Source organism: Pongo abelii, chromosome 1, assembly GCF_028885655.2.
Source record: "Pongo abelii isolate AG06213 chromosome 1, NHGRI_mPonAbe1-v2.0_pri, whole genome shotgun sequence".
Classification (NCBI taxonomy): Eukaryota; Metazoa; Chordata; class Mammalia; order Primates; family Hominidae; genus Pongo; species Pongo abelii.
In genome coordinates, this window is record NC_071985.2 from 227,589,647 (window position 1) to 227,614,630 (window position 24,984).

At 55.0% G+C, this 24,984-nt stretch overlaps 3 protein-coding genes across 7 annotated transcripts in view; 1 reads left to right on the plus strand and 2 right to left on the minus strand.

Annotated features, from left to right (window-relative positions):
• DNAJC11 (DnaJ heat shock protein family (Hsp40) member C11) overlaps nucleotides 1-1,715 on the plus strand; it is a 67,886-nt gene extending 66,171 nt beyond the window's left edge. Inside the window, 1 exon segment of the mRNA NM_001131873.1 lies at nucleotides 184-1,715. Within this exon segment, the coding sequence (NP_001125345.1) occupies nucleotides 184-209 (26 nt within the window). The 3' untranslated portion in view covers nucleotides 210-1,715.
• On the minus strand, nucleotides 1,543-10,512 carry THAP3 (THAP domain containing 3). 5 transcript variants are annotated; one of them, XM_063715319.1, is made up of 5 exons: nucleotides 10,360-10,512; nucleotides 6,974-7,166; nucleotides 5,316-5,378; nucleotides 3,348-3,452; nucleotides 1,543-1,862 (listed from the first exon to the last, which is right to left on the minus strand). In XM_063715319.1, the coding sequence occupies exons 1-5, from the start codon at nucleotides 10,431-10,433 to the stop codon at nucleotides 1,797-1,799; spliced, it is 501 nt and encodes a 166-aa protein (XP_063571389.1). In that variant the 5' UTR covers nucleotides 10,434-10,512; the 3' UTR covers nucleotides 1,543-1,796. The 5 variants fall into 5 exon arrangements, with proteins under 5 accessions (XP_063571389.1, XP_054397867.1, XP_054397862.1 ...); XM_054541892.2 differs by having other exon boundaries at nucleotides 5,316-5,381; nucleotides 10,360-10,509; XM_054541887.2 differs by lacking the exon at nucleotides 1,543-1,862 and adding an exon at nucleotides 2,317-3,047 and having other exon boundaries at nucleotides 10,360-10,509.
• Nucleotides 10,513-11,667: 1,155 nt separating this feature from the next.
• PHF13 (PHD finger protein 13) lies at nucleotides 11,668-22,133 on the minus strand. Its single transcript, XM_002811561.5, has 4 exons — nucleotides 21,537-22,133; nucleotides 18,822-18,923; nucleotides 15,322-15,856; nucleotides 11,668-14,248 (listed from the first exon to the last, which is right to left on the minus strand). Exons 1-4 carry the CDS (start codon nucleotides 21,573-21,575, stop codon nucleotides 14,022-14,024), a joined length of 903 nt encoding a protein of 300 aa, XP_002811607.1. The 5' UTR covers nucleotides 21,576-22,133; the 3' UTR covers nucleotides 11,668-14,021.
• Nucleotides 22,134-24,984: the final 2,851 nt, after the last annotated feature.

A 24,984-nucleotide genomic window follows, 5' to 3' on the forward strand; every position in this document is an offset into this window, starting at 1 on the left:
TTGAGTGGCGGGGGATGAAAGCAGACCTCCATGTTCCAGAAGCAGTTGATTTTCAGCAGCGGGTGCTCTGCCTCGCCTGGGCCCAGCCAGCTGCTGGTCCAGGTGACTGCTGAGCCCCATCAGTAGAAAGGTGCATGGGAACGGCCACCTTCTGATCACCTGTGTCTGTCTTTTCCTTTACAGCCCACAGGATCGATACAGATGGATAAACTGCCAAGAACCAGATTTTTAAAAGGCTGCAAAAAATCTTTTCCTGGGAGTCTACAAATTTGGAAATGGAAAAAACCCCGACATCAGATGTTTTTATTTTATATTATTATTATAGGAGGTGGCACCATTATCAATTATGTGAAGGGGCATGCGGACACCCCAGCTTTTGAGGGTGCTGGGGGTAGGACTGAGGCAGCCCCACTGGAAACCAGACTGCAGCCTGGCCCATGGCTGTTTTCCCAAGGACCAGTTCCTGGAGGGAAGGGCCCTGGCCCTGACTCTGCTGGGTCCCCTGAGCACACGTGCTGACCGCAGCCTGCCGCCCTGTAGTTCTTGGTTAGGTCTGGAGGTGTTTGTGGAACACCCTGCCCTCACCACAGGAGCGTGAGCCACTTCTGAAGTCCACGCTGAACATGCGAAACAACCTGAAAAGCAGGCAGGCCTCCAGGTCAGGGAGCCTCTGCTGCGTTGACTTCCCACGACCACCTCCTCCTGCTGAAATATTACTGCTTGAATCTGGAGCAGATTGCGGGTTTATAAAACTGCTTTTTATCTGAGAACAAACGGGTTTGGAAATTAGTCTTTTTTCCCCACTCCCAGAGCTGCTCAAATCATTCCACCGGCCCCCTCGGCTTGGGACAGGGTAGTGTAACTCCCGATCCCAGGGCCTAGCCCTGACACAGGTGGCTTCCCGTATCCCTGTGGGAAAACGCCCTGCCACCAGTGGGCTTGAGCTGGCCTGTGTCCCTCCACCGCCTGCACCACCCACCTCCGGAGTGCAGTGCTGGGCAAGGGGGCAGCTCAAGAGGACAGGACCAGGCGCTTGGCAAGACATCAGACACACCCAACCCGGAGGCGTGGACCCCAGGCCTGGCCCGTGGCACGCGGTGGGTGGCACTGCAGCTCCCCGCTCCTGCAGGTCCAGCGTCCTCACAGGAACACCAGGGCCTGTGCTCCGGAGCCTTCCTTCAGACCCTTCCTCCACGTGCCCACTTGGGATGCAGAATGCGGCGGAGCCAGGATCCCCTCCACGGCCTGGGCTTCGGCTGCAGTAAAGTTACGTGAGGCCTGTCTAACGGGTCCTGGAAGTGGCAGCCATCAGTTGCTCTTGTTGACCCCTCCCAGCAAGCACTGCACAGGTGGTGGCTGAGACAGCTGGCGCGGGGGGCCCCAAGCTGCGCCGGCCTCCAGCCCACCCACAGCTGTTGCTAAAGTCACGCCTCCCTCCCAGCACTGGTATCTGAGTAACGGCTAAGAACCTCCTTCCTCTGGTTTTGAAAGGCAGTTCAGGTTGTCCAATTCTGTAACATTCATCTCCATTTTTAAAAAACGTTTCTCTGACGGCCCCACGGCCCGAGCCGCGGTGAGCGTCGTGTTGCATGAGCCTGGGCCCCGGGCTTCCCGTGCGCCTCTGCCACAGGTGCTTCTGGGCACCCATCCTCTGCGTTTCATTTGCAGTCGACTGTACAGAAGGCACTCACCACAATAAACCTTTCCTGAAAGCAGAGGCTGGCGCTCTTCCGTGTATTGTGTGTTCATCTTCAGGAGGGAGGGAACCCCTTCCCCAGAGGCGGCCTCCCCATCCTTCACTCCTCACTCAACCACAGGGCCTCACGTGAAGCTGGGGTTCCATTTTCTACATTAAACATTGCCTGAGAAATAGACCCCAAGTTAGGAAATCAGGCTAGAACTTTTCTTTAATTCACTAAAGCTATAAATTAGACAAAATAGGAAGTCAGTTTTTTTTTTTTTTCAGATGGAGTCTCACTCTGTCACCCAGTGACAATACTGGCAGTGGTGCGATCTCGGCTCACTGCAACCTCCGCCTCCCGGGTTCAGCTGATCCTCCTGTCTCAGCCTCCCAAGTAGCTGGGACTACAGGTGTGTGCCACCACACCTGGCTAATTAATTTTTGTCTTTTTAGTAGACATGGGATTTTACCATGTTGACCAGGCTGGTCTTGAACTCCTGACCTCAAGTGATCTCCCCACCTCGGCCTCTCAAAGTGCTGGGATTACAGGCATGAGCCACCGCGCCCGGCCATGGAAGTCAGTCTTCTTAGCAGAAGGAATCACGGTACTAGAGAAAATGATGGGAGCGACACCGTATAGAAAGATACTTTATTACACTGCCCACTCACACCAGGCCGGAATAGGAGTCAGTCACTCCTTAGAACCCCGAGCGGCTGTCCAGGCTGATGGAAGAGGGGCCTCCCTGAGGAGCATCTCCCACACTGGGGCTTCCAACGATCTTCGCTCTGCGTGTGCTGAAAGGACAGCGTCCAGAATCAGCCTCAGCCTGGACTTCTGTTACCATGGGAGGATAAGCTTGTCATGCTCACAGATGTGCACTCCTAGTGCCACGCCTCTAAACGTCCCCCAGACGGCGTCGGGGCTCTCGCCGGGGAGCTTGGCTACTGTCTGGATCCCCGGCCAAGCAGGCCTCATGGCCAACTTTCTCAGTGTCCACAGCAGACAAAAATGTCCACAACCAGAGCTCCAAAGCCCTGCCGGCCCTGGTGCCACTGCCACCTCTGCGTCCGGAGCCTGTGGGGCTCAGCTCTGCTGCTCTGGCCCAAGTCTGGCCTGGAGTCCCCGGTGCCCTTTGCAGGCACGGAGGCGACTGGACATCCTTCGCATCACCAGCCTCTGGGCCTGCAAGCGCTTACGGAGCTTTTCATTTTCCTTCAGAGTGAGGAAGAGTTTTTTCTTCAGGGAATCTAAGTCCAAAAGGGCATAGCTGTGATCAGATGGCTGCTTGTTGGGGGGCCTTCTCAGGCCTGCAGGGCCAGTCGGCTGGCCAACAGCCTCTGTTGCTTGCGGCCTCCGTGGTGAGACCTGAGGACAGGGGAGTGAGAGCCGAGAGCTGCATCACCAGCAGGAAGGCGGGCCATGGTGAGCAGGCCACCAGACACGCACCCAGCACAACCCCAGGGCAGCCGGACGCTCCTGGCTGCTCCCCCAAAATCCAGATGTGCCCACACCATGGTGGAGAATTTGACTGGGGAGCTCTGAAACCCAGGCTGCACACCCTGCCTCGGCCACACAGGTCTCATGGTGGGTGCTCACTGGTTTCCATTTTGTTTGGAGCAAGTCATCTTGTGTCCAACCACAGACCACCTTTGCACTCAGTCTTACCTGTTTTACGGGGTCTTCGGCATTTGGGGGCAACTGAAGCTCTTCAAGTGCAGTGTCCATGTTTCTCCCAGGACTGTCCTCTCCGGCCCCCCCCTCAGGGAGGACCTGGGAACGGCAGGGTGGAGTCAGGCACTACAGCCCTGCAGATGCAGGGCCCTCCTGCAGCTGCTACTTGTCCCTCTAGGGGAGTGGCAACAGCCAGGGACCAGCTCCAGGGTCTGTGCCCCTCCACAACCAGCATCTCCCTAGCACACACCCTGGAACTGAACTTTTTTTTTTTTTTGAGACGGAATCTAACTCTGTCACCCAGGCTGGAGTGCAGTGGCATGATCTCGGCTCACTGCAACCTCCGCCTCCCGGGTTCAACCAATGCTGCCTCAGCCTCCTGAGTAGCTGGGACTACAGGCACCTGCCACCACACCTGGCTAACTTTTTTTTTTCTTGAGATGGAGTTTCGCTCTTTCGCCCAGAGTGGAGTGAAGTGGTGCGATCAGCTCACTGCAACCTCCGCCCCCTGGGTTCAAGTGATTCTCCTCCAGAGTAGCTGGGATTATAGGCACCCACCACCATGCCCCAGCTATATTTTTGTATTTTTAGTAGAGACGGGGTTTCGCCAGGCTGGTCTCGAACTCCTGACCTCAGGCAATCCACCCGCCGCAGCCTCCCAAAGTGCTAGGATTACAGGTGTGAGCCACCACGCCCAGCCTAATTTTTGTATATTTAGTAGAGATGGAGTTTCACCATGTTGGCCAGGCTGGTTTCGAACTCCTAACCTCAGGTGATCCGCCTGCCTCGGCCTCCCAAAGTGCTGGGAATACAGACGTGAGCCACTGCGCCCAGCCCGGCTAATTTTTATATTTTTAGTAGAGATGGGGTTTTTACCATGTTGGCCAGGCTTGTCTCAAACTCCTAGCCTCAAGAGATCCACCCGCCTCAGCCTCCCGAACTGCTGGGATTATAAGCGTGAGCCACCTCGCCCGGCCCTGGAACTGAACTTTAAGCAATCAGGCACGGCCAGGTGCAGTGGCTCCCGCCTATAATTCCAGCACTTTGTCGGGGCCAAGATAGGAGAATCCCTTGAATCCAAGACTGGGCAAGACAGCAAGACCCCATCTCTAAAAAAAAAAAAAAATTTTAATTAGCTGGGCATGGTAGCACATGATTGTGGTCCCAGCCACTTGGGAGGCTCAAGTGGGAGGATGGCTTGATCCTGGGAGGTTGAGGCTGCTGTGAGCCATGATTGCACCACTGTACAGAGCCTGAGCAAGAGTGAGACCCTGTCTCAAAAACAAAGAAAAAGGTTGGGCGCAGTGACTCACATCTATACTCCCAGCACTTTGGTAGGCTGAGGTGGGAGGATGGCTTGAGCCCGGTAGTTTTGAGACCAGCCTGAGTAAAATAGCAAGACGCTATCTCTACAAAAAAAAAAGTGGGGGCCAGGCGCGGTGGCTCACACCTATAATCCCAGCACTTTGTGAGGCTGAGGTGGGTGGATCACCTGAGGTCAGGAGTTCAAGACCAGTCTGGCCAACGTGGTAAAACCCCGTCTCTATTTAAAAATACAAAAATTAGCCGGGCGTGGTAGCGGGCATCTGTAACCCCAGCTACTTGGGAGGCTGAGGCAGGAGAATCACTTGAACCTGGAAGGAAGAGGTTGCAGTGCACCGAGATCACACCACTGCACTCCAGACTGGGTGACAGAGCGAGACTCCATCTCAAAAAATAAAAAAAAAAAAAGAAAAGAAAAAGGGAATCAGGCACCATCCCTACTAGCAACTGAGATTCTTTGATATTGAAAAGAAGGAAGCTGAGAGGTTTGGGCCTTCCCTCCAGAAAAACAGGGAATCCAAATTGGCATATGAGGAAAGGCGACAGCCCTGCAGGCCGGCTTTGCTGGGAGGATCCCGCCTCCCTGTCTCAACCCACAGCATAATTTAAACGTTCAAGTACCTGGCCCGGTGCACTCACCTTTTCTTTCTGAGAAGAGCTGGCATTTCCTCTCTCACTGGCCGGGTCTGTGTTCTCCCTCACCTGCTGCAAGAGACACACACAGAGTGGATGCAGACCCCAAGAACCCTCAGAGCTCGGGGCAGGCCTCGGGCATCATGCTTGTCCCACTGCTCGGCCCACTGCGTGCCACAGTCAACGAAGTTACTAAATGAAACTGACCTGAAGCTCAACCCAACTCACACTGCCCACTTGGTGTGCTTCTCTTTCTCCAAAGATGCCCTGAAATCACGGTCAGAGTGCCCTGAATAGGTCCCTGTACAGCTAGGGACCCATCTACTTCCTATGTGTCACCCCAGGGCCTGGCACCTGGCCCCATGACCGCCAGCAAGCGGCAGAAGCCCAGCTCACCACTCGAGGTGCCACTGACGCAGAACCTGCAGCCCCTGGGCCACACTGGGGTGGGGCCCACAAAGCAGAGTTGGCAGAGGCCGTACCCAGCTTGTCCCCACCAACCCGGCACTGGAAGCACTGAGGGCTACAGTGACAAACGTCCCCACTCCCAGTGGCTCAGGTGTCATCTTTCCAGGACAAACGTTATCACAAATACATGAAGCTGATTAAAGTGCTCATCTATGGACACATACCCCAAGCACCTGGGCTGTGCCAGGCAGCATCCTGGGTGTGGGGCCTGAGGCAGGGAAGGCAGCCCCTGCCCTCATGGAGATTCTGTTCCAGGGGAGAAGACAAAACCAATGAGGGAAATAGGAAGGACAGCAGGGGCCAGAGGGGCCAGGAAGACCGAGGGGCAGGAAGGGGTCGGAGGCAAGCGGGTGTTTGAGGGTCCAGAAGGGCTTCCTGAAGGAAGGGACTGCCAACCTGAAGAGGTTGAGGCAGACTGCATGAGGCTATCTGGGAAGGGTGCTGGGGAGGACAGATGGGGCAGGAGCTCCCAGGCGGCCGCTCTGGGTGTGTTTGCTACGTGGCCGCCTTGTTCTTCCCATCGGCTCCACTCTCCACTCATGGATCCCTTTCCTCTCCCCATAAATCCACCAATGCAGGGAGTTGCTGGCCTGTGGCTTGTCCCGCCACTGCTCTGCCTGCCCACTCCACGTGGGTGCCCCGTGGCCTCTCATCCGAGCTCAAGGCTTCAGCATCCAACTCTTCGTGAGCCCCCTCCTGAGCCAGGCCCACACATCCCGCCGCCACCAAGGCAAGCTTGGCTCACTGCAACCTCTGCCTCCCAGTTCAAGCGATTCTCCTGCTTCAGCCTCCTAAGTAGCTGGGATTACAGGTGCCCACCAACACACCCAGCTAATTTTTGTATTTTTAGAAGAAATGGGGTTTCAACATGTTGGCCGGGCTGGTATCGAATTCCTGCCCTCAGGTGATCCGCCCAGCTCTGCCTCCCAAAGTGCTGGGATTACAGACATGAGCCACCGCACCCAGCCATAAAATAATTCATTTTTAAAGTGCCTTTAATTTATGACTTCTCTTAAAGCCGAGGTCATGGCCAGCAGGGCCACAGGGCTGTGGATCCCAGAAGCGTGATAGCGCTGTTGTCACTGTAGTTCTTGGCCTTGGCTTTTCCCACACATGCCGCCACCCACACTGCTCCCAACTGCTGGTAAACAATGCAGGCTGGATGTGACCAGACAGAAGGCGCAGTGCCCTCCTACCTGTGTGGGGTCCTGAAAGGCGAACACCGTGGGCACAGCATTGTGCTTCAGGTTCTTGCGGTTTCCAAAGGCGCTGAAGCACTCTGGCCGGAAGTGCTCGGAGCAGATGACCGTGTGCTGCTTGGGCTTGAAGTTGCCCCGGCCGATGTTCAGCACCCATTCCTTCAGCAGCTCCGGGCGGCTGAACGGAAACCTAAGGGCAGAGGCAGGGGGTATGAGGCCCAGCAAAGCTGGACCCAGCGCCTCAGAGTCATTCGGAATTTTCACATCACTGCAGAGTACTTCCCTGGACAGCTGTGGACGTTTAGTCCTCTCAGTTTGTTAAATCACATCTAATTTCTGGAAGCTTCTGTCACAGCTGTTGAAGCACTCTTAATAGGAAACCCGAGACCACGAGCATGGCCAGAGAGCCCAAGTGAGCTGTTTCTGATGCTACATTTGCCAGGAGCCTACCAGGAGCCGGGCCCTCTTCTTCGTGCTAGGGATGGGGGGTAATGATATTCTGGAGCGGGGGCACAGCGATGAGCCACACAGATGTGGACGGTGTCTTCTGGGGATGACAGCTGCTCCAGAGAACAGACAGAGGGAAGCCCTGGGGTGGTGAGGAGAGTCAGCTGAAGGGGTGATGTTTGAGCACAGACCGCAGGAAGTGGCAGCACAAGCGATGCAGGCTTCAGAAGGGACAGCAGGAACGGCCACTCACGCAGGTCCAGCTGAGACAGCAAGAGGGAGTGGGGACTGCATGACGCAGGGCCCTGAGCAGCTGGGGGAGTCCCTGGAGGCTCTAGACAGAGGTGAGATGGAACCTGAGTCCACCCTGGCTGCTGTGGGACCAGGCGTTGGCAGAAGTGGTAATGAGAGGGCAGATTTGGATGTATTTTGAAAGCCATGCAGTAAGGTTTGCCTGTAGATGGTAAAATTGAGAAGGAAGGAGTTTCATGTTTGAGATAAAATTAAGTTACAGGACGGCAGGTTAAGGGGATCAGAAGTTTGTTTTGTAGCGGCTGAGCATGGTGGCTCACGCCTGTAATCCCAGCACTTTGGGAGGCCAAGGCAGGCAGACTGCCTCAACTCAGGAGTTCAAGACCAGCCTGGCCAACATGGTGAAACCCCATCTCTACTAAAGATGCAAAAATTAGCCTGGCATGGTGGCGCACTCCTGTTATCCCAGCTACTTGGGAGGCTGAGGCACAAGAATCACCTGAACCACGGAGGCAGAGGTTGCAGTGAGCCGAGACTGTGCCACTGCACTCCACCTGGGCAACAAATTGAGAGTCTGTCTCCAAAAAAAGAAGTTTGTTTTTTATGTCAGGAGTTAAATTCGAGGTGCTTTTTAGGCTCTCCATGTGCTGGGGTGACAGGCAGCCACACGCATCTGGAGATGTCAGTGTGGAGGCTAACCCTGTGGAACCGATAAGCCTGGGTGAGATGGGCCCCTGGAGAGCAAGTGTGGCTAGAAGCCAACCCTGGGCCGTGGCCCACACCCCAGGGCTCCAACACTTAGTGCTGGAAATAAGGAGGATCCAGCAAAGGAGACTGAGAAGAGACACCTGTGGCCACGAAGTGTACCAGACGTCATGCAGGAAAAGTGACCCAGGCTCAGGGGTTAGTTGTGTGAAATGCTATGCAATCAATTAGCATCACAAGGCTCACTAGTGATGTGACAGAGCTCTCGTGGGAGTGGAGGGAACGACTTCAAGAGAGAAGGCGCGGCAATTCCATCCCCAGGTACATACCTGACGGAGGCAAAACAGATAGATGCACCGCAACACAAGTCCCACCAAAACTGGCCAAAACAATGTTTTTTTGTTTTGTTTTGTTTTTTGAGACGGAGTCTCGCTCTGTTGCCCAAGATGGAGTGTAGTGGTGCGATCTCGGTTCACTGCAACCTCTGCCTCCCAGGGTCAAGTGATTCTCCTGCCTTAGCCTCCAGAGTAGCTGGGATTTCAGGTGCGCGCTACCACGCCCGGGTAATTTTTGTATTTTTAGTAGAGACGGGGTTTCACCATGTTGGTCAGGCTGGTCTCGAACTCCTGACCTCAGGTGATCCACCCATCTCGGCCTCCCAAAGTGCTGGGATTACAGGCGTGAGCCACCACGCCCAGCCTCCAGAACAATGTATTTGTCATCCAAAAAATGGGGCCACCCAAATGCCCTTCAATTGTAGAACAAATCAGTAAATTCTGGCACTTGCATTCAATGGAATATTATGTGGCAACGAAAGCGAATGAACTGCAATCCACTCTGATAGCGGGTAGGATAGGGTTCCCTTTGGGCAGGAGAGAGGAGGAGGACCTGGGAGGGGGTCCAGGTGGGGGGTCTTCTCGGGGGTAGTGATGTTTTATTTCTTATTTCAAGATAAGGTATCGCTCTGTCACCCAGGCTGGAGTGCAGTGGCAAGATTATAGCTCATTGCAGCCTCGAACCTGGGTTAAAGCGATCCTCCTACTTCAGTCTCCCGAGCAGCTGGAACTACAGGGGCACACCACCTTGCCTGGCTAATTTTTTTAAATTATTTGTAGAGATAGGGTCTCATTCTGTTGCCCAGGCAGGTCTCGAACTCCCAGGATCAAGCGATCCTCCCGCCTCGGCCTCCCAAAGTGCTGGGATGACAGGCTTGAGCCACCGCGCCCAGCTGGTAACGTTTCAGTTCAGTGGCGTTCACTTGGGGAAAACTCGCCGGGCTGTATACTTATGATTCGTGTATTTTTCTGCATGTACATTACGTATACTTCAAGCAAAGCATTTATCACAAAACAGAGCAATGGGAGCAGAGCGAATGGGAACGATGAGCACAAGCCGCCCTTCGAAGATGTGCCCAAAAGTAGGTAGAGAAATGGTGCCGTGACTGGACCTTGGAGAAAGCGCAACTTTAACCAAGGACGATTGCTCCTGGGCCGGGCCAGGCCGGGCCGGGCGAGTGCAGGAGCAGACTCCAAAGTCTCCAGCATCCTCCCTCGACCCTGCAAAGTCCCTTCCCACTGCCGGGACGCCCCGGGGGTTCCACTCCTCCACTGCACCGCCCAGGTGCCGGGCTCCCTTCAGGACCGCGCGCGGCGGGAGCTGCAGGGGCCAGGGACACAGCAAACCCCGGCCGCTGCCCGCTAGTCTGTTCAGCAGACACCTGTTCCGCTCCCTGCGCGTCCCGGCCCCGGCCCCGGCCCCGCCAGGTGCGCCGCTGCCCCTCCGTCCGCCCCTCCCCGCATCCCCGCGGCGTGCGCAGCGGCGCCAGCCCCTCTGGGCCCAGGACCTTGGCCTGTCCCCGGGCCCAGCGGCCGCACGCCTTCGGGCCTCCCAGGCGCTCCCGCCCGGCGCGCCAAGGCCTCAGAGTCGGTCCGCGGACCCCAGGTCTGGGCCTCCCGCGCCCCCGGGTCCCCGCCTCTTACCGGTGGAAAGTGAGCTGCTTCCTGCGGCTGCTGTAGCGGTTGCAGCACTGTCGGGCCGCGCACGACTTCGGCATCTCGAGCCAGGCCCGGCTGCCCCCAACAAAGATGGCGGCGGCGGGGCCTGCGGAAAGGGGAGGGACCTGCGGGGAGGGGCGGGGCCGCCGAGAGGTGGTGACGGGCCTGGCGCGGCTCCAGGGCGCGCTCATCCTGCCATCCCAGCCACCCGCGTCTCCCCAGGGTCGGACGGGACCCGGGGCGCCACGTCAAGGGGTGCTCCAGGCCCCAATTCAGGCCCGAAACCCCAACTCCTAGCCTTGGGCCTGTGCAAGTCTTACCCCATTCGCCAATGCCGATCGCCTTTCACCTCCTTGCTTTAAGCACCCAACCAGGACACATAGCCACTCACAGGCTTGGACAACTGGAAACCAACGGCTAACCCCTCAGTGTTTTAGGGCTTTGAATTGTGAATAGGCCTGGACTCCTCTGACGTCACTGGAGGTGGTACTAGTTGGCCACTGGTGGTGTCAGTTCAGAGGCCAGACAGCTCACTGCCTTAAGTTTGGTCACAGGGAACCCCCAAACGTGAAGAGGCAAAAAGGGCAACTCAAGGGGAGGGAGATTCCTGTTCAGGCCTTGCAGAAACTCCGAGGAGGCTGCAGCTTTCTCAAAGCAGGCTACAGGGAAGGCGTCATCTTGTGATCTTGTGAGAAGAAAAAAAAAATCGGCCAGGCGCAGTGGCTCACACCTGTAATCCCAGCACTTTGGGAGGCCGAGGCAGGCGGATCACCTGAGATCAGGAGTTCAAGGCCAGCCTGACCGACATGGTGAAACCCCATCTCTACTAAAAATACAAAAATTAACCGGGCATGGTGGCGGGCACCTGTAATTCCAGCTACTCAGGAGGCTGAGGCAGAAGAATCGCTTGAACCCGGGAGGCAGAAGTTGCAATGAGCCAAAATCTCATCACTGCACTTCACAGCCTAGGTGACAAGAACAAAACTCAAGTCTCAAAAAAAAAAAAAAAAAAAAAAAAAATCAAAAGTAGGCTAACCACTCACTGGAGCTTGAGCTAATCCACAATCTGATGAAGAAACTGTGAAAACCATTCACATCTACTCGTCCTGTGGTTTGTTTCTGAGGAATTCACCAGCAAGGTACCTTAACACCGTGGGCATTTTCCATCCTGCTAAGTGCACACTGAGACGCTGCCTTCCCAGAGACTTGATGTAATCATGCTTTGGGGAGGTAGCAAGGAGAAAAGAAACACAATTGTCCTTCAGCACAGAATGCAATCACCTGAACCTTGAATCATGAACCTCAAAGTAGCAATATATTTATTTACAAAATATACAGTTTCACAGAAACAGCTTCGCTTTATACACATAAACTTTAAAATTACACAGAACCATGTAAACGATGTGAAGTGTCTGGCCTGGCCAAAGCCGATGGGAGGGCCTACTTTTGGGGTGACATCCCTCCCTCCCCTCACTTCATTAGCCACCAACCAGGAACCCCAGATGGGTCGTGCCTAATTTGCATATAAAGAAGCTGATTGCAGCTGCCCAGCTCAATCTAACACAAAAACCAAGGTGTCCGACTTCTTAGACACCACCCACAGGGACAGATCTGCTAAAAGAACAAAAATGCAATCAAGGAAACAAAATGGAGATGAGTATCACATGCATTCCAGAGGCATCGAACCTTCTAGCACACATGACAGTTGCCAGGGCTGGCAGTTCCACTCTAAAGTCACATGGATTCTTAAATGCACCTTTAAAAGCTTGTGGAATTTTTTTTTAAAAAGAAAAACACCTTGGAGCTTTGGTTATTCATATGGTGAAGACACTGGACAGGCATTATCTCAGGGCAGATCTTTGGCAAATTCCTCTCCAATGCATCCTGGCTGTTTGCCCTCGTCAGTTTCTAAACCAGCTTACTATTTTTCTCTACCGAACCTCCCCCTTGGGGATCTTCACAATAAACTGGCTTCAGAAACTATTTCTCTCTAGTTTCGTGTTAATACAAGCAACAGAACTTTTAAAAAATAAGACGGTTGGACAAGTGTGAAAGATACTAGGACAAAAAAAGCCTCTGATTAGCCAAATTACGGTTCAAGCCCCTTGGTGCTTCAGTGGGAGAAGGTGGGAAGAGTCTGCCTGGTGGCCTGGCACAAAGGTGCCACATGAAGGGGAAGCCCCCAGCAGGGAGAACGCGGGCCCATCCCGCTGAAAACAAACATGACTCACTTGAGCATTTTTCCCTTTCCATGCCTTAAAGAAATTATGCTTATGAAAACCTACCAGTCAATTAGAAAACGTTTTGAGAACAAGTACTTGAATTGCCGAAGAGCAGTGTTCATTTCAGAGAAAGCCGGAGCCCCTCTCCCTCCCAGCCCCAGAACTACCAGTGTTCCGGGGAACCCTGCCCTCGAGCAGAGTTCTTCCACAGCCTCCGGCATCAACTCCCAGGTTTCTCCAGAGCTGGCCCTCACAGGGGCCTCCCAGGTCCAGGATCCCAGCTGAGATTTAAGGAACTCGGCAGAGTTCCAAGGGGTCATCCTGAAGGCCCATGTTACCCTATCACTCACTCACCAACTCAAAACAGAAAAAGAAGGACTCAAGTCCTAACCTTGCCCTGTGGAACTGGCAGGCCAGCCTGTCTAAAGGGCACACAAGAGTCACCCAACGGAGAGGGCTCCCTCCCAGCTCTCCTTTACCCTATTCTTTAGAGGAACACCATGCGGGTCCCAGTGATTGCCTAACCTTTATGCTGCTACCAGAATGAGGTGAAAGGAAGAGACAAGGACAGAACCTACGAGTTCCCACACTCGCAAACAGCTGGCCTGGGCCCCACCAAGACCTCACACACCAACTAAGAGGGCGCTCAGCAAGAAATCAGCCAATACTTTTGGCTGTATCGTGCAAAAAGACAGGGTTTTTACATCGTGCAAAACAGGAAACTGAGTTATGAACACGGGCCACCTCAACCCCCCAACCAACCCCCTTTCCACAGAGAAGTGGCCACATTGTCCCTTTTAACAAACAGAAGGAAACCTAAGAACCACCAGCTGACCCACCACCCCAGTGCCCTTCCAGGGGAGCCCGAGGCCTCCCGCCAGTGTCTCCCCAAGCTGGCTAGGCAGCAGCTGAGGCAGGCAGAGGGCAAGCCACTAAGTAGGGGCAACTTGGATGGCTGCTGTACAGACACTTTTGGTAAAAGACTTAACACTCAAGAAAAAGCTTACACGTATGGCTGTTCATTAACAGGCCGGGGAAACTGAACACCTCTCCCCAACACAGTGGAAGCAGAGTAACAGCTGGCACTGAGCTCAATCAGCGGGAATCTCTTAGCAATGATAGCAAAACGCACAGCTACCATGGACCCTCATTTTCAAATGAGCCAAACCCGCTGCACGTGGGTGTCCAGTCCACCTCCACTGCAGGGAACGCAGCTCTGGCAGCAGCGCTGGCCGGCAAAGGTCGCATTCGGTCACCAGCTATGTATAGTTTCTACCTTGGACAGCCTATCCTTTTGCTTAGGCACCTAAATGGCAGGGATCTGCCCGCACCAGAGCTGAGGGTTCTGTGCTCAACTAAGAGAAGGGCAAAAAAGCCCACCGTCGCTTCCGATTCCACGCTCACAGCCTCCTTGCCAGCCAGCAGTCAGTCCAGGAACAGCTTCCGGGAGCCCGTCCGCGAGCGGTTGGAACGGCGGATGTCAAACTTGGAGTCCCGGCACTTTTGGCAGACAAACACTTCTGGAACATTGGATTTCCGGATTTTCGCACAGGACAGGTGAATCCAGGTGTGGCACTCATTACACTCGATCATGGGGCGGCCGGCAAATGGCTTCATGCAGAAGCAGGTCACGAGGTCCCAGGAATCGTCATCTGGAAGGAAAGATACTCTTAAGGAGGGAAGAGAAATTCCTCTCGTTCCCGCCATCAGCTGGGCTTCCATGAAACCCATTAACTCTACTGACGAGAACACTTGCAACTGCCACTCTAAGCTGACACTTCTCTCTGAAAAGGCACAAGGGGCTCCAAAATGTGTAGGAACCAGGTATTACCCAGGAGATGCTTACTTTTTTTTTTTTTTCCTAAGACAGGGTCTCACTCTGTCACCCCGGCTGGAGTGCAGTGATGCAATCATACCTCATTGCAGCCTCAAACTCCTGCAGTCAAGCCATCCTCCCACCTCAGCCTCCCACGCAGCTGGGACTACAGGCACACACCACCACACTCGGCTATTGTTTTTGTTTTTGTTTTTTTTTTCTTGAGACAGAGTTTTGTTGTCGCCCAGGCTGCAGTGCAATGGCGCGATCTTGGCTCACTGCAACCTCCACCTCCTGGGTTCAAGTAATTCTCCTACCTCAGCCTCCTGAGCAGCTGGGATTGCAGGCGCGCACCACCACGCCCAGCTAATTTTTTCTTTTTTTTTGTATTTTTAGTAGAGTCGGGGTTTCACCATGTTGGTCAGGCTGGTCTCAAACTCCTGACCTCGTGATCTGCCCACCTTGGCCTCCCAAAGTGCTGGGATTACAGGCATGAGCCACCGTGCCCAGCCTTTTTTTGTATTTTTGCAGTGACAGGGCTTTGCCATGCTGCCCAGGCTGGTCTCCAACTCCTGAGCTCAAGCAATCCACCCGCCTTGGCCTTCCAAAGTGCTGGGATTACTGGTAGAGCCACCGTGCCCGGCCTGGATGCTTACCTGGATGCTTACTTAGAACTATACCCTTTTTATGTTCTGAGGTCTTAGAATCTCAGCTGTCTCTAGCAGCAATCAACCCCTTCCTAAACATCTCGATATCCACATTCCTGCAGCTCTTCTCCTTGGACAGTGGGGCTGTCACACTCTACGGAAGGAACCAGACCCTCTGCCCCAGAGAGATGACCACTTAATAAAATAACCTCTCTTCTAACCACAAGCCAACAAGGGTCATCATCCTTCAGGGACCACTCACCTGAGTCCACCATGATGTCCTCATCATTGCCAGTGCTGTCCTCGTCTCGGAACACCACCTGCTTTCCCTGCCGGACGATAGTCCGTTTGCCTTCAGTTTTTATTTCTTTGACCTGATCAGGTGACACAGTGGCACAAGATCCACTCGAGGGAGTATCGGAGTCCCAGCCCGAGCAGGGGTCGCTGGGAGCCTGGGGGATATCCTGCAAGGTGGGACTCGTGGGGGTCTCCACATAGGGGTCAGCGGCTTCCAGCTTCAGCAAGCCCCCCCTGTACTCCTCCTTCCCAGGCGCATCGCTGTCCCTGCGCTTCCTCTTCTTCTTCTTCTTCAGCTTGTCCGTTTTCTTTCTGTCCAGCAGGAAGTTACTGGGCTTGGCTCGCTGCAAGAGAGCGGGCTGCAGGTGGCTAAAGCAGCGGTCAGAGACTGGCAAGGGCACTGAGGACGCGATGTCTGAGAAACCCGCGTCCCAACCGTCACTATCAATGGTACCAGCAGTGCTGTTGGCAGGGCTGGGGCTGCTCCTTAAAGGGAGTTCCTAAAAAGACAAAGGTGGTGGATTCCAGTTACTGGTGACAAGATCCAGCCCAGAGCAGAGCATCCCCAGCCACCCAACCATGTCAGACCTCCAGAGACACCTGCACAACTTCGAGCTTCTCTGCCCATCAGCATCACACTTGAAGCAACAGTAGCACGAGTTCTGGCCGGGCGCGGTGGCTCACGCCTGTAATCCCAGCACTCTGGGAGGCCGAGGCAGGCGGATCACCTGAGACCAGGAGTTCAAGACCAACCTGGCCAACATGGTGAAACCCCGTCTCTACTAAAAATACAAAAATTAGCTGGGCGCGGTGGTGGCGCCTGTAGTCCCAGCTACTTGGGAGGCTGAGGCAGGAGAATCGCTTGAACCCGGGAGGCGAATGTTGCAGTGAGGCACTGCACTCCAGCCTGGGTAACAGGAGTGAGATTCTGTGTCAAAAAAAAAAAAACAAAAAAAACCCAGTGCCATGAGTGCCATGACTTTAATGTGATGCCATAAGGAGAGAAACTCCCTGCTGAACCCTCAGCCCCATCTTAGAGACAGAAAATTATTCAGTGTGCAACAGGTGTCTGTGGGAAGAGTGCTGTGGACACCCACTCCTATCTGCTCATCATTCCCTGATTGTAAAACCTCTCCTTCCATTTGCCCTCCCAAGAGATATACTGTTTTAAGTGAATTTAAATTAGTTTTGAGAATTTCCTGACACTCTTAAAAAACGAGACATTCCAAAATATTGCAGAATCCAAGTAGGTAATTACTGCCCCAAAGCAGTGAAGTAAACTCTATGGTTCCTTCAGATCACAAGCATATCATTTGCAAACAGTGGCAATGTTCTCCTTGTCTTGTTAGAAAACAGGCATTAGGCTGGGTGTGGTGGCTCACACCTGTAATCCCAGCACTTTGGGAGGCTGAGGTGGGTGGATCACCTGAGGTCAGGAGTTCGACACCAGCCTGGCCAACATGGTGAAACCCCCTCTCTACCAAAAATACAAAAAAATTAGCTGGGCATGATGGCTGACGCCTGTAATCCCAGCTACTTGAGAGGCTGAAGCAGGCAGAATTGCCTGAACCCAGGAGGCAGAAGTTGCAGTGAGCTGAGATCGCACCACCGCACTCCAGCCTGAGCCACAGAGCAAGACTCCGTCTCAAAAAAAGAAAAAAAGGAAGAAAACAAAGCAGGCATTAGCCACCTATGTAGCAGATGGAAATAAACCAATGCTGGCAGTTTGCCTGCTAGAAATATACTGAATGCAGCTGGGCACAGTGGTTCGTGCCTGTAAACCCAGCACTCTGGGAGACCAAGGCAGGAGGATCACTACCTCAAGACCAGCCTCGGCAACACAGCGAGACCTTGTCTCTACAAAAAATAAAATTACGGCCAAACGCAGTGGCTCACGCCTGTAATCCTAGCACTTTAGGAAGCCAAGGCAGGTGGGTCACTTGAGGCCAGGAGTTTGACACCAACCTGGGCAACATAGCGAAACCCTGTATCTACTAAAAATACAAAAATTAGGTGGGCGTGGTGGTGGGCCTGTAGTCCCAGCTACTTGGAAGGCTGAGGTGGGAGGATCACTTCAGCACAGGAGAAAGAGGCTGCAGTGAACCAAGATCGTGCCACTGCACTCCAGCCTGGGCAACAGAGCAAGACCTGTCTCAAAAAAAAAAAAAAAAGGCTGGATTGTTCAATTTTGAACTTAATAGAATACGAAAGAGGCCTGAAGTTTGAGCACCACAGCAGCTCTCCTCCAGTCCTGGCCTTTTCTCAGCAAGTAAAAAACAAAACCTCCTTCATCTACATCAAGTTGTAGCCACGAGTCCCTGAAGACAATACGCATTTCAGGCAGCCAGGGAGCTGAGAGAGAGGCAGCGTGTGCACTGAGTCCAGCCATCTGGTTGAACCCCAAGCTCCACCACTAATTAGTGGGTGACCTAAGACAAAGTTTTCCCTCTCTATGCCTTAGTTTCCTCAGCTTATAAACTAGAAATAAAAAATAGCACCTACCTCATAGCATTACATAGGCCAAGAATAGTGTCCAGCCATGGTCAACAATCAATAACTACAGACCCTTATTAAGAGCAAGCAGACAGCCAGGTGCAGTGGCTCAACGCTTGTAATCCCAGCACTTTTGGGAGGCCGAGGCAGGCGGATCATGAGGTCAGGAGTTCGAGACCAGCCTTGACAACACAGTGAAACCCCGTCTCTAGTAAAAATACAAAAAACTAGCTGGGCGTGGTGGCGCTCCCAGCTACTCGTGAGGCTGAGACAGGAGAATCGCTTGAACCCAGGGGGCGGAGGTTGCAGTGAGCCACAATTGCATCATGGCACTCCAGCCTGGGTGACAGAGCCAGACTCCATTTCAAACAAACAAACAAAAAAAGCAAGCAAATATCACATATTTCATTTGTAAATAAACTGAAAGTTTACTAAACCGGCTGGGCGGTAGCTCACGCCTGTAATCCCAGCACTCTGGGAGGCCGAGGCAGGTGAATCACCTGAGGTCAGGAGTTCGAGACCAGTCTGGCCAACAAGGTGAAACCCTGTCTCTACTAAAGACACAAAAAACAATTAGCTGGGCGTGGTGGCGCACACCTGTCATCCCAGATACTGAGGAGGCTGAGGCAGGAGAATCCCTTGAACCCGGGGGGTGGAGTTTTACGCCACTGCACTCCAGCCTGGGCGACAGAGCAAGTTTCCATTCCAAAAACAAAAAAGAAAGTTTACTAAACCATTTTCTAGACAAGCCTGCATATTCTACCAGAGTTTTTACCAGAGTTTTAGAACCATTTCCCCAGCTAATTCAAACTCTCAAGAAACAGATTTCTGCCAGACTAGTGACTGGGGTCACCACAAGCAGCCCCTTCCAAATCTACTGACCCTGTGACCAGTCAGAAGCCCACAAACTTGCGGTGGAGGCACTGGGTTTGACTACTCATCAAGAAAGGTCTCAGAAACTCAAATGATTACCTCCTTCGGATAAGGGATGTAGCCAGCATAGGCCAAGACAAAGGTGCAGAATTTGTTGAAGTCTTCCACGGTCCTGCGCCTCTTGCAACTGGGGGAGTATTCCTATTAAGGGGAGAGAAGAGGGAATGTGTTTGAAGGAGAGGCTTCTAGGCGGAATCACAGAAACAAAAGGAAGCAAGCTGGAACTTTTGTAGTCAACCACTCAAAAAATACCGTTAGATTTACACGGTCCACAAACAAGATTAAGGTAAGTTCAGGTCAAGAAATAACACCATTTTCAGAAAGCAGAAAGAGGAGTATTAAGACTTTATGCAAAGAATGCTGGGAAATCAGCTGGGAGATAAAAACTTGTACAAAAGTCTATTTCTTAGTGCTCATGTGGCATTTTCTGACTTTATCTATTAGTCTCCACAGGCCTATCAGGAAAAGCTCTAATAACTACTTTTTTGCTACAGATTTTCCATTCTGAGTATGAACTGCTGCAGCAGCTGTAACTGACGTATGTTAAGTGATTTCAAAAATCAACCACTCGCCGGACGCGGTGGCTCACGTCTGTAATCCCAGCACTTTGGGAGGCCGAGGCGGGCGGATCACGAGGTCAGGAGTTCGAAACCAGCCTGACCAACATGGTGAAACCCCGTCTCTGCTAAAAATACAAAAATTAGCCGGGCGTGGTGGCGTGCACCTGTAGTCTCAACAACTCAGGAGGCTGAGGCAGGAGAATCGCGTGAACCCGGAGGCGGAGGTTGTAGTGAGCCAAGATCGCGCCACTGCACTCCAGCCCGGGAGACAGAGCAAGATTCCGTCTCCAAAAAAAAAAAAAAAAATCAACCACTCATTCTCCAGAGCTCTCGGAGACCTGGACCCTGGAGCTCATTCCTGGCTGACCCTGCCAAGCTAGCGCTACCTGAGGACCCTTCTCTCGTGCTCAAAGGGTCCCCTCCACTCTCCCAGCACTCGGGATGCCAGGCACCCAACTGTCTCAACTCACAATAAACCAGGAACCTTACTGCGAAGCTTAGTCCTACATTTAAACGGAACAGTGGAGGTTTTTGCTCGCGGGTCCCAGCCCCATTCAATCTACAAACACCCATCACAAGAAGAGATTTTCTCCTGAGAGAGGAGCACGGAGAAATGGAGCTCTTATTTGCTCCTAAGCAAAACAAATGTGCCGTATAGCTGTTTATTCGCTCGGCACGTTCCCTGAGGTTCCTTCCAGTGCCTAGTCCGACCCACCCCCATCCTTCCCGAGGTGCTGTTACCCGGCCGCCGCTCTGCTGGGGGAAAGCCGGTGGGGAAATGGGAGGCAGGGGTCTCGGGCCGCCCCTCCCGCCGCGAGGAGCAGGCGTGCGGCCCGCGGGTTTTCTTTCAGAAAGTCAGTCCCCTTAGAAAATTATTTTCTCAACCTGGTTCAAGCAAACCTCCTCCTCTCCCCCTCCTTGGACCCCAGGGCCGCCCACGGAGCGGAGGCGAAGGCCCGCGTTGACCGCGTTCCCCGCACTGGCGAGCCTGCCCAGCCACGGGAACCGCGGGCCGCCACCTGGGCCTCCAACTCCCGCGAAGAACTTTTCTTTCGGCGGGGAACCAGCAGAAGTGGGTCAAAAACCCGAATGCCAAGTGGAGGGCAGCGACAGCCTCGGGCCGGGGGCGCGCGGGAGGCAACGGCGCGGGGACTGGGGGAGCTCCACGCCGCCCCCACACGGCCCACGCCGCCCGCCCCCCCCGGCCGCCTCCTCGGAAAGCAGATGGCGGAGCGGCCCCCACCCGCCTTCCCGCGGCAGCCGCCCCGCGCGACACTCGGCCCCGGAAGGTGCGGGGCCCATCCCGCGGGTATGTGTGGCGGGGGGGCGCCAGGCAGGATTCCGGGGTGCCAGGCCTGGGGAGGCCCTGCGAACCCCCGGGGGCGGCAGCGAGACCGGCGGGCTCCGGCGCCGCCTCCCCTCCCCCACCCGCCCGCGGTCGCCGGACCCGCACACCCGACCCCAACGAGCCTCGGCTGGGGGGAGGGGACCGCGCCGGGGGAAGGCCGGGAGCCCCGAGGGCCGATCCCCGGAAGGAGAGGGAGTGAGCCAGGGCGGAGCCAGCAAAGCCCCGCGGGCGGGGGGCGGGGGCCCGAAGAGGGAGGCCAGCGCGCCGGGGGGCGGTGGGTGGGGGCAGGACTCGGGTCCCCAGAGCGGGTGGGGCCCCCGGAGGACGCGGCCCCCGAGAGCCGTAGGGAGCGGGGGCGACTGGGCCGCGCGCGGAGTCAGGGGGCGGGGCGCGGGCCACCGGGCCCGGGGGGCCGGGGGCCTCGGGAGCCGACCCCGGTCCGAGGGGGGCCTAAAACTCCTCGAGAGCAACCGGAGCCAGGGGCGGGCGGCGGCTCGGACCGCGTCCCCGGGGGCGGGGAAAGAGTAAGCAGGCCGGCGGGGAGGGGCTGGGGGCGCCGACAGGTCCCAGGGCGACGCGAGGCCGGAGAGGGGCGGCCCGGGGGAGAGAAATAGGCGCAACGGCCCTGGGGAAAGGGCGCGGGGAGGACGCGGAGGCGAGGCCCGGCGGGGAGGACCGAGCGCGGGCCCGAGCAGGGGGCGGGGGTTGGGCTCCCGGGGGGGCCGACGAGGGGAAAGCGGGGGAAGGGAGGGCGGCGCTCCGGGCGACCGGGGGTCCGGCTGCCTGAGGAGGGCAGGATCGCGGAGGGGGTGGTCGGGGGCGATTCGGACGCACAGCTTCACTCACCTCCGGGTGGAAGGCGGCGGCGCAAGAGTCAGAGTCCATGTTCCGTGCGGGGGGCGGCGGCTGCGAGAGTGCAGGAGCTGGGATGCGGGAGCGGGGCCGCCCGGGGCTGGGGGCTCGGGCGGCTGCGCAGGGCGAGGGCGGACCCGGGAGGGGTCGCCCGGGCTGGAGGTGATGGGGGGCTCAGCGCGTCGCTTCTCAAGCTCTGTGACCCCGGACTGGCGGTTCCACCGCCGAGCGGAGTAGACGATGCAGCTCCCGCGGTGGTAGAGGCGGGAGAGTGGCTGCGGGGGGCGGCGGCGGCGGCGGCGAGCGGGAACCCGACCGGCTCCCCGACCTGACGCCCAGCTCGGCTCGTGTCTCGGGAGGGAGGGCGGGAGAGAGAGCCGTGAGGCCTGTCGGGAAATGTAGTCTGGGTGACGACTGGAAGCCAGCGGCGAGGGGGGCGTGGCGCGGGGGGGGCGGGCGCGGTGCCTTGTGGGAGTGGTAGTCCGAGGCCCCGCCAATACTGCGCACAAAGAAAGCCTTGGGGACTCCAACCCCCATGAGGCTCCGCGGCGGCGGCTCGTTGTGTGGAGGCGGGTCTTCTGGACTCGAGTCCGCGCGAGCGGGGGAGGTGCGGGGGCCCGCGCCGGCTCGGCCGCGGGGGGAGGGGCAGTGTGAGCGGTAGCGCCTCGGTCTCGGCGGGCGCGGGGGCGGGGGTCGCTGCGGCGGTGGGGGCGGGGCTGACGGCCCGGGTTGCGAAGGGCGGCGGCGGCTGGCACCTACCCTTCTTCGTCTCCTGCTTGGGGTTCGCGCCCCTTTGTGGGGCGGGGGTCCCCGAGGCCTGGCCGGGAGTAGGGGCGGCAGGGGCGGGGACGCTGACGTCGCGGCCGCCCCGGGCATCGCTCCCCGCTCCCCGCTGAGGGCGGAGTCGCCGCCGGGGCCCCCGCTCCAGGCCGGGCTCAGCGAAGTTGTTTTCGCGGCTGCGGGCTTCGTGCGGCTCCCTGCTCCGGGCCCGCGGGGCCGGGACTGGATCCGGCTCTTCTCTAGGCATCTGCGGGATTCACTCGAGGTGGCCGGGTTCGTGCATTAAAAACACCGGGCCAGCGTTGTCAGTGTTCTAAAGAGGTGTGCGTTCAGTTCGCTTTCTGTTGCCGCCTAAGCTTAATCTTGGGACCGGCCGTTTTCCCACTCTCCTGAATATCCTCCGGCCCGCAGGGCGAGGCGGAGACGCGGTGTTTGGTACTGGCATCGACTGGTACTTGTTTAGTGGTGTTTAACTGGGATGGGCAGTGTGTAAACGCTGGACCGCAGAGTATCCGACAGCTGTACGTGTGGTAGGCTGGCCGGACATGGAGGGGACTGCCCCTATGCGGTGACCAAAAGGCGGTCTGACGGGAACATTTTTAATAACCATTCGAAAGTGGGGGGAAAAGGTAAGTACAAAACGCAGGTGATTCAGTAACCTGTTTGGTAGCTTCGAAGAAGTTAAAGGGGAGTGACACAAAATTTAAAATTCAAATTAGAAAACGAACTCTTGTAGATACTAGTAAGATATTTGACAGGCGCCGAATGCTCCATCAGCTAGCCAGCTATTTCAAGGGTTATGATCATTCCGATGAAGATATTTAATAGTTAGGAGATGGTGTTAATCTTAGAAATACTTCTCTGAGCGGCCGGGCGTGGTGGCTCTCGCCTGTATTCCCAGCACTTTGGGAGGCCGAGGCGGGTGGATCACGAGGTCAGGAGTTCGAGACCAGCCTGACCAACATGGTGAAACCCCGTCTTTACTAAAAATACAAAAATTAGCTGGGCGTGGTGGCGGGCGCCTGTAATCCCAGCTACTCGGGAGGCTGAGGCAGGAGAATTGCTTTAACCCGGGAGGCGGAGCTTGCAGTGAGCTGAGATCGTGCCACTGCACTCCAGCCTGGGCGACAGAGCAAGACTCCGTCTCAAAAAAAAAAAAAAGAAATACTTCTCTGAGCCTCAGATTCCTAAGCTGTTAAGTTTTTAGCGTAGTGCCTGGCTAAATAAATGGTAGCTTACTGTTGTTGTTGCTGTTGTTGTTTTATTATTTCTGCAATATCGTAGTCCATTGGAGGGCTTCCCAGAGGTGATAAATTGAGGTACTTTACAAGATAAAACATAAAATTACTATGATTAAAACAGAGACATTGGACTTGGTCCATCGAGACTTGATTAACAACTTCTTATACAATTGCACATTCAGATGATTTAGCCAGATTTGGAATGTTACCTGGTTACTGTGACCAAAGCAGATGCCCCGAGGTTAGCCTGTATTGCCCAAGGCCATATTCACAAGGAGCAACTCGTTTTGCCAGAATAAGAAACACTGCTAAGGTGTTGATCCCGTTGGTAGTTTAAAAATGTAAATACCAAAAAGAATAATTTTTTTTTGGAGACGGAATCTCCCTTTGTCGCCAGGCTGGAGTACAGCGGCGCGATCTCGGCTCACTGCAACCTCTGCCTCCCGGGTTCAAGCAATTCTCCTGCCTCAGCCTCCGGAGTAGCCTGGACTACCAGCGCCCACCACCACGCCCAGCTAGTTTTTGTATTTTTAGTACAGACAGGGTTTCACCATGTTGGCCAGATGGTCTTGATCTCTTGACCTCCTGATCCACACACCTAGGCCTCCCAAAGTGCAGGGATTACAGGCGTGAGCCACCGCGCCTGGCCAAGAATAATTATTAGAGGTGAAACCCAAGTGAAAGAAGAGGGAATTTTTCTTTTTTTACACCTCATTATTACCCGCTGTGGTAAATGTTTCACATAATAAACATTAAATCTTTCCCCACATACACACACATTAAGAAATCGGGCCAGGCACGGTGGCTCACACCTGTAATCCTAGCACTTTGGGAGGCCGAGGCAGGCAGATCACCTGAGGTCGGGAGTTCGAGACCAGCCTGACCGACATGGGTCAGGGAGGCAGACATTGCAGTGAGCCAAGATCACGCCATTGCACTCCAGCCTGGGCAACAAGAGCGAAACTCCATCTCAAAAAAAGAAAGAATGGCCGCCCGCCTCAGCCTCCCCCAAAGTGCTGGGATTACAGGTATGAGCCTCCATGCCAGGCCTATTTTTTTTTTTTTTTTTTTTTAAGACAGGGTCTCCCTATGTTGCCCAGGCTGTTCTGGAATTCCTGGGCTCAAGGGATCCTCCCGCCTAGGCCTCCCAAATTGTAGTTTACAGTCCTGAGCTATCTTGCCTGCCTGGAGTGAATACCCATTCTGAGCAGAAGTTATCACTTGGGTCTGAAAATCTGTCCCTTGACTCAATCCATGTTTGGGATTTTTCTTCCTTCATGTAACCAAGTAACCATGTAACCAAGTAGCCCGTGAATTCTAAGCTCAGTTTTGTCAACAAGTCCATTATTCTGAGTAGGTCCTTCATTTCCAATTTGAGAGTTCATTCTTCTTTCTTTTTTTCTTTTTTGAGACAGTTTCAC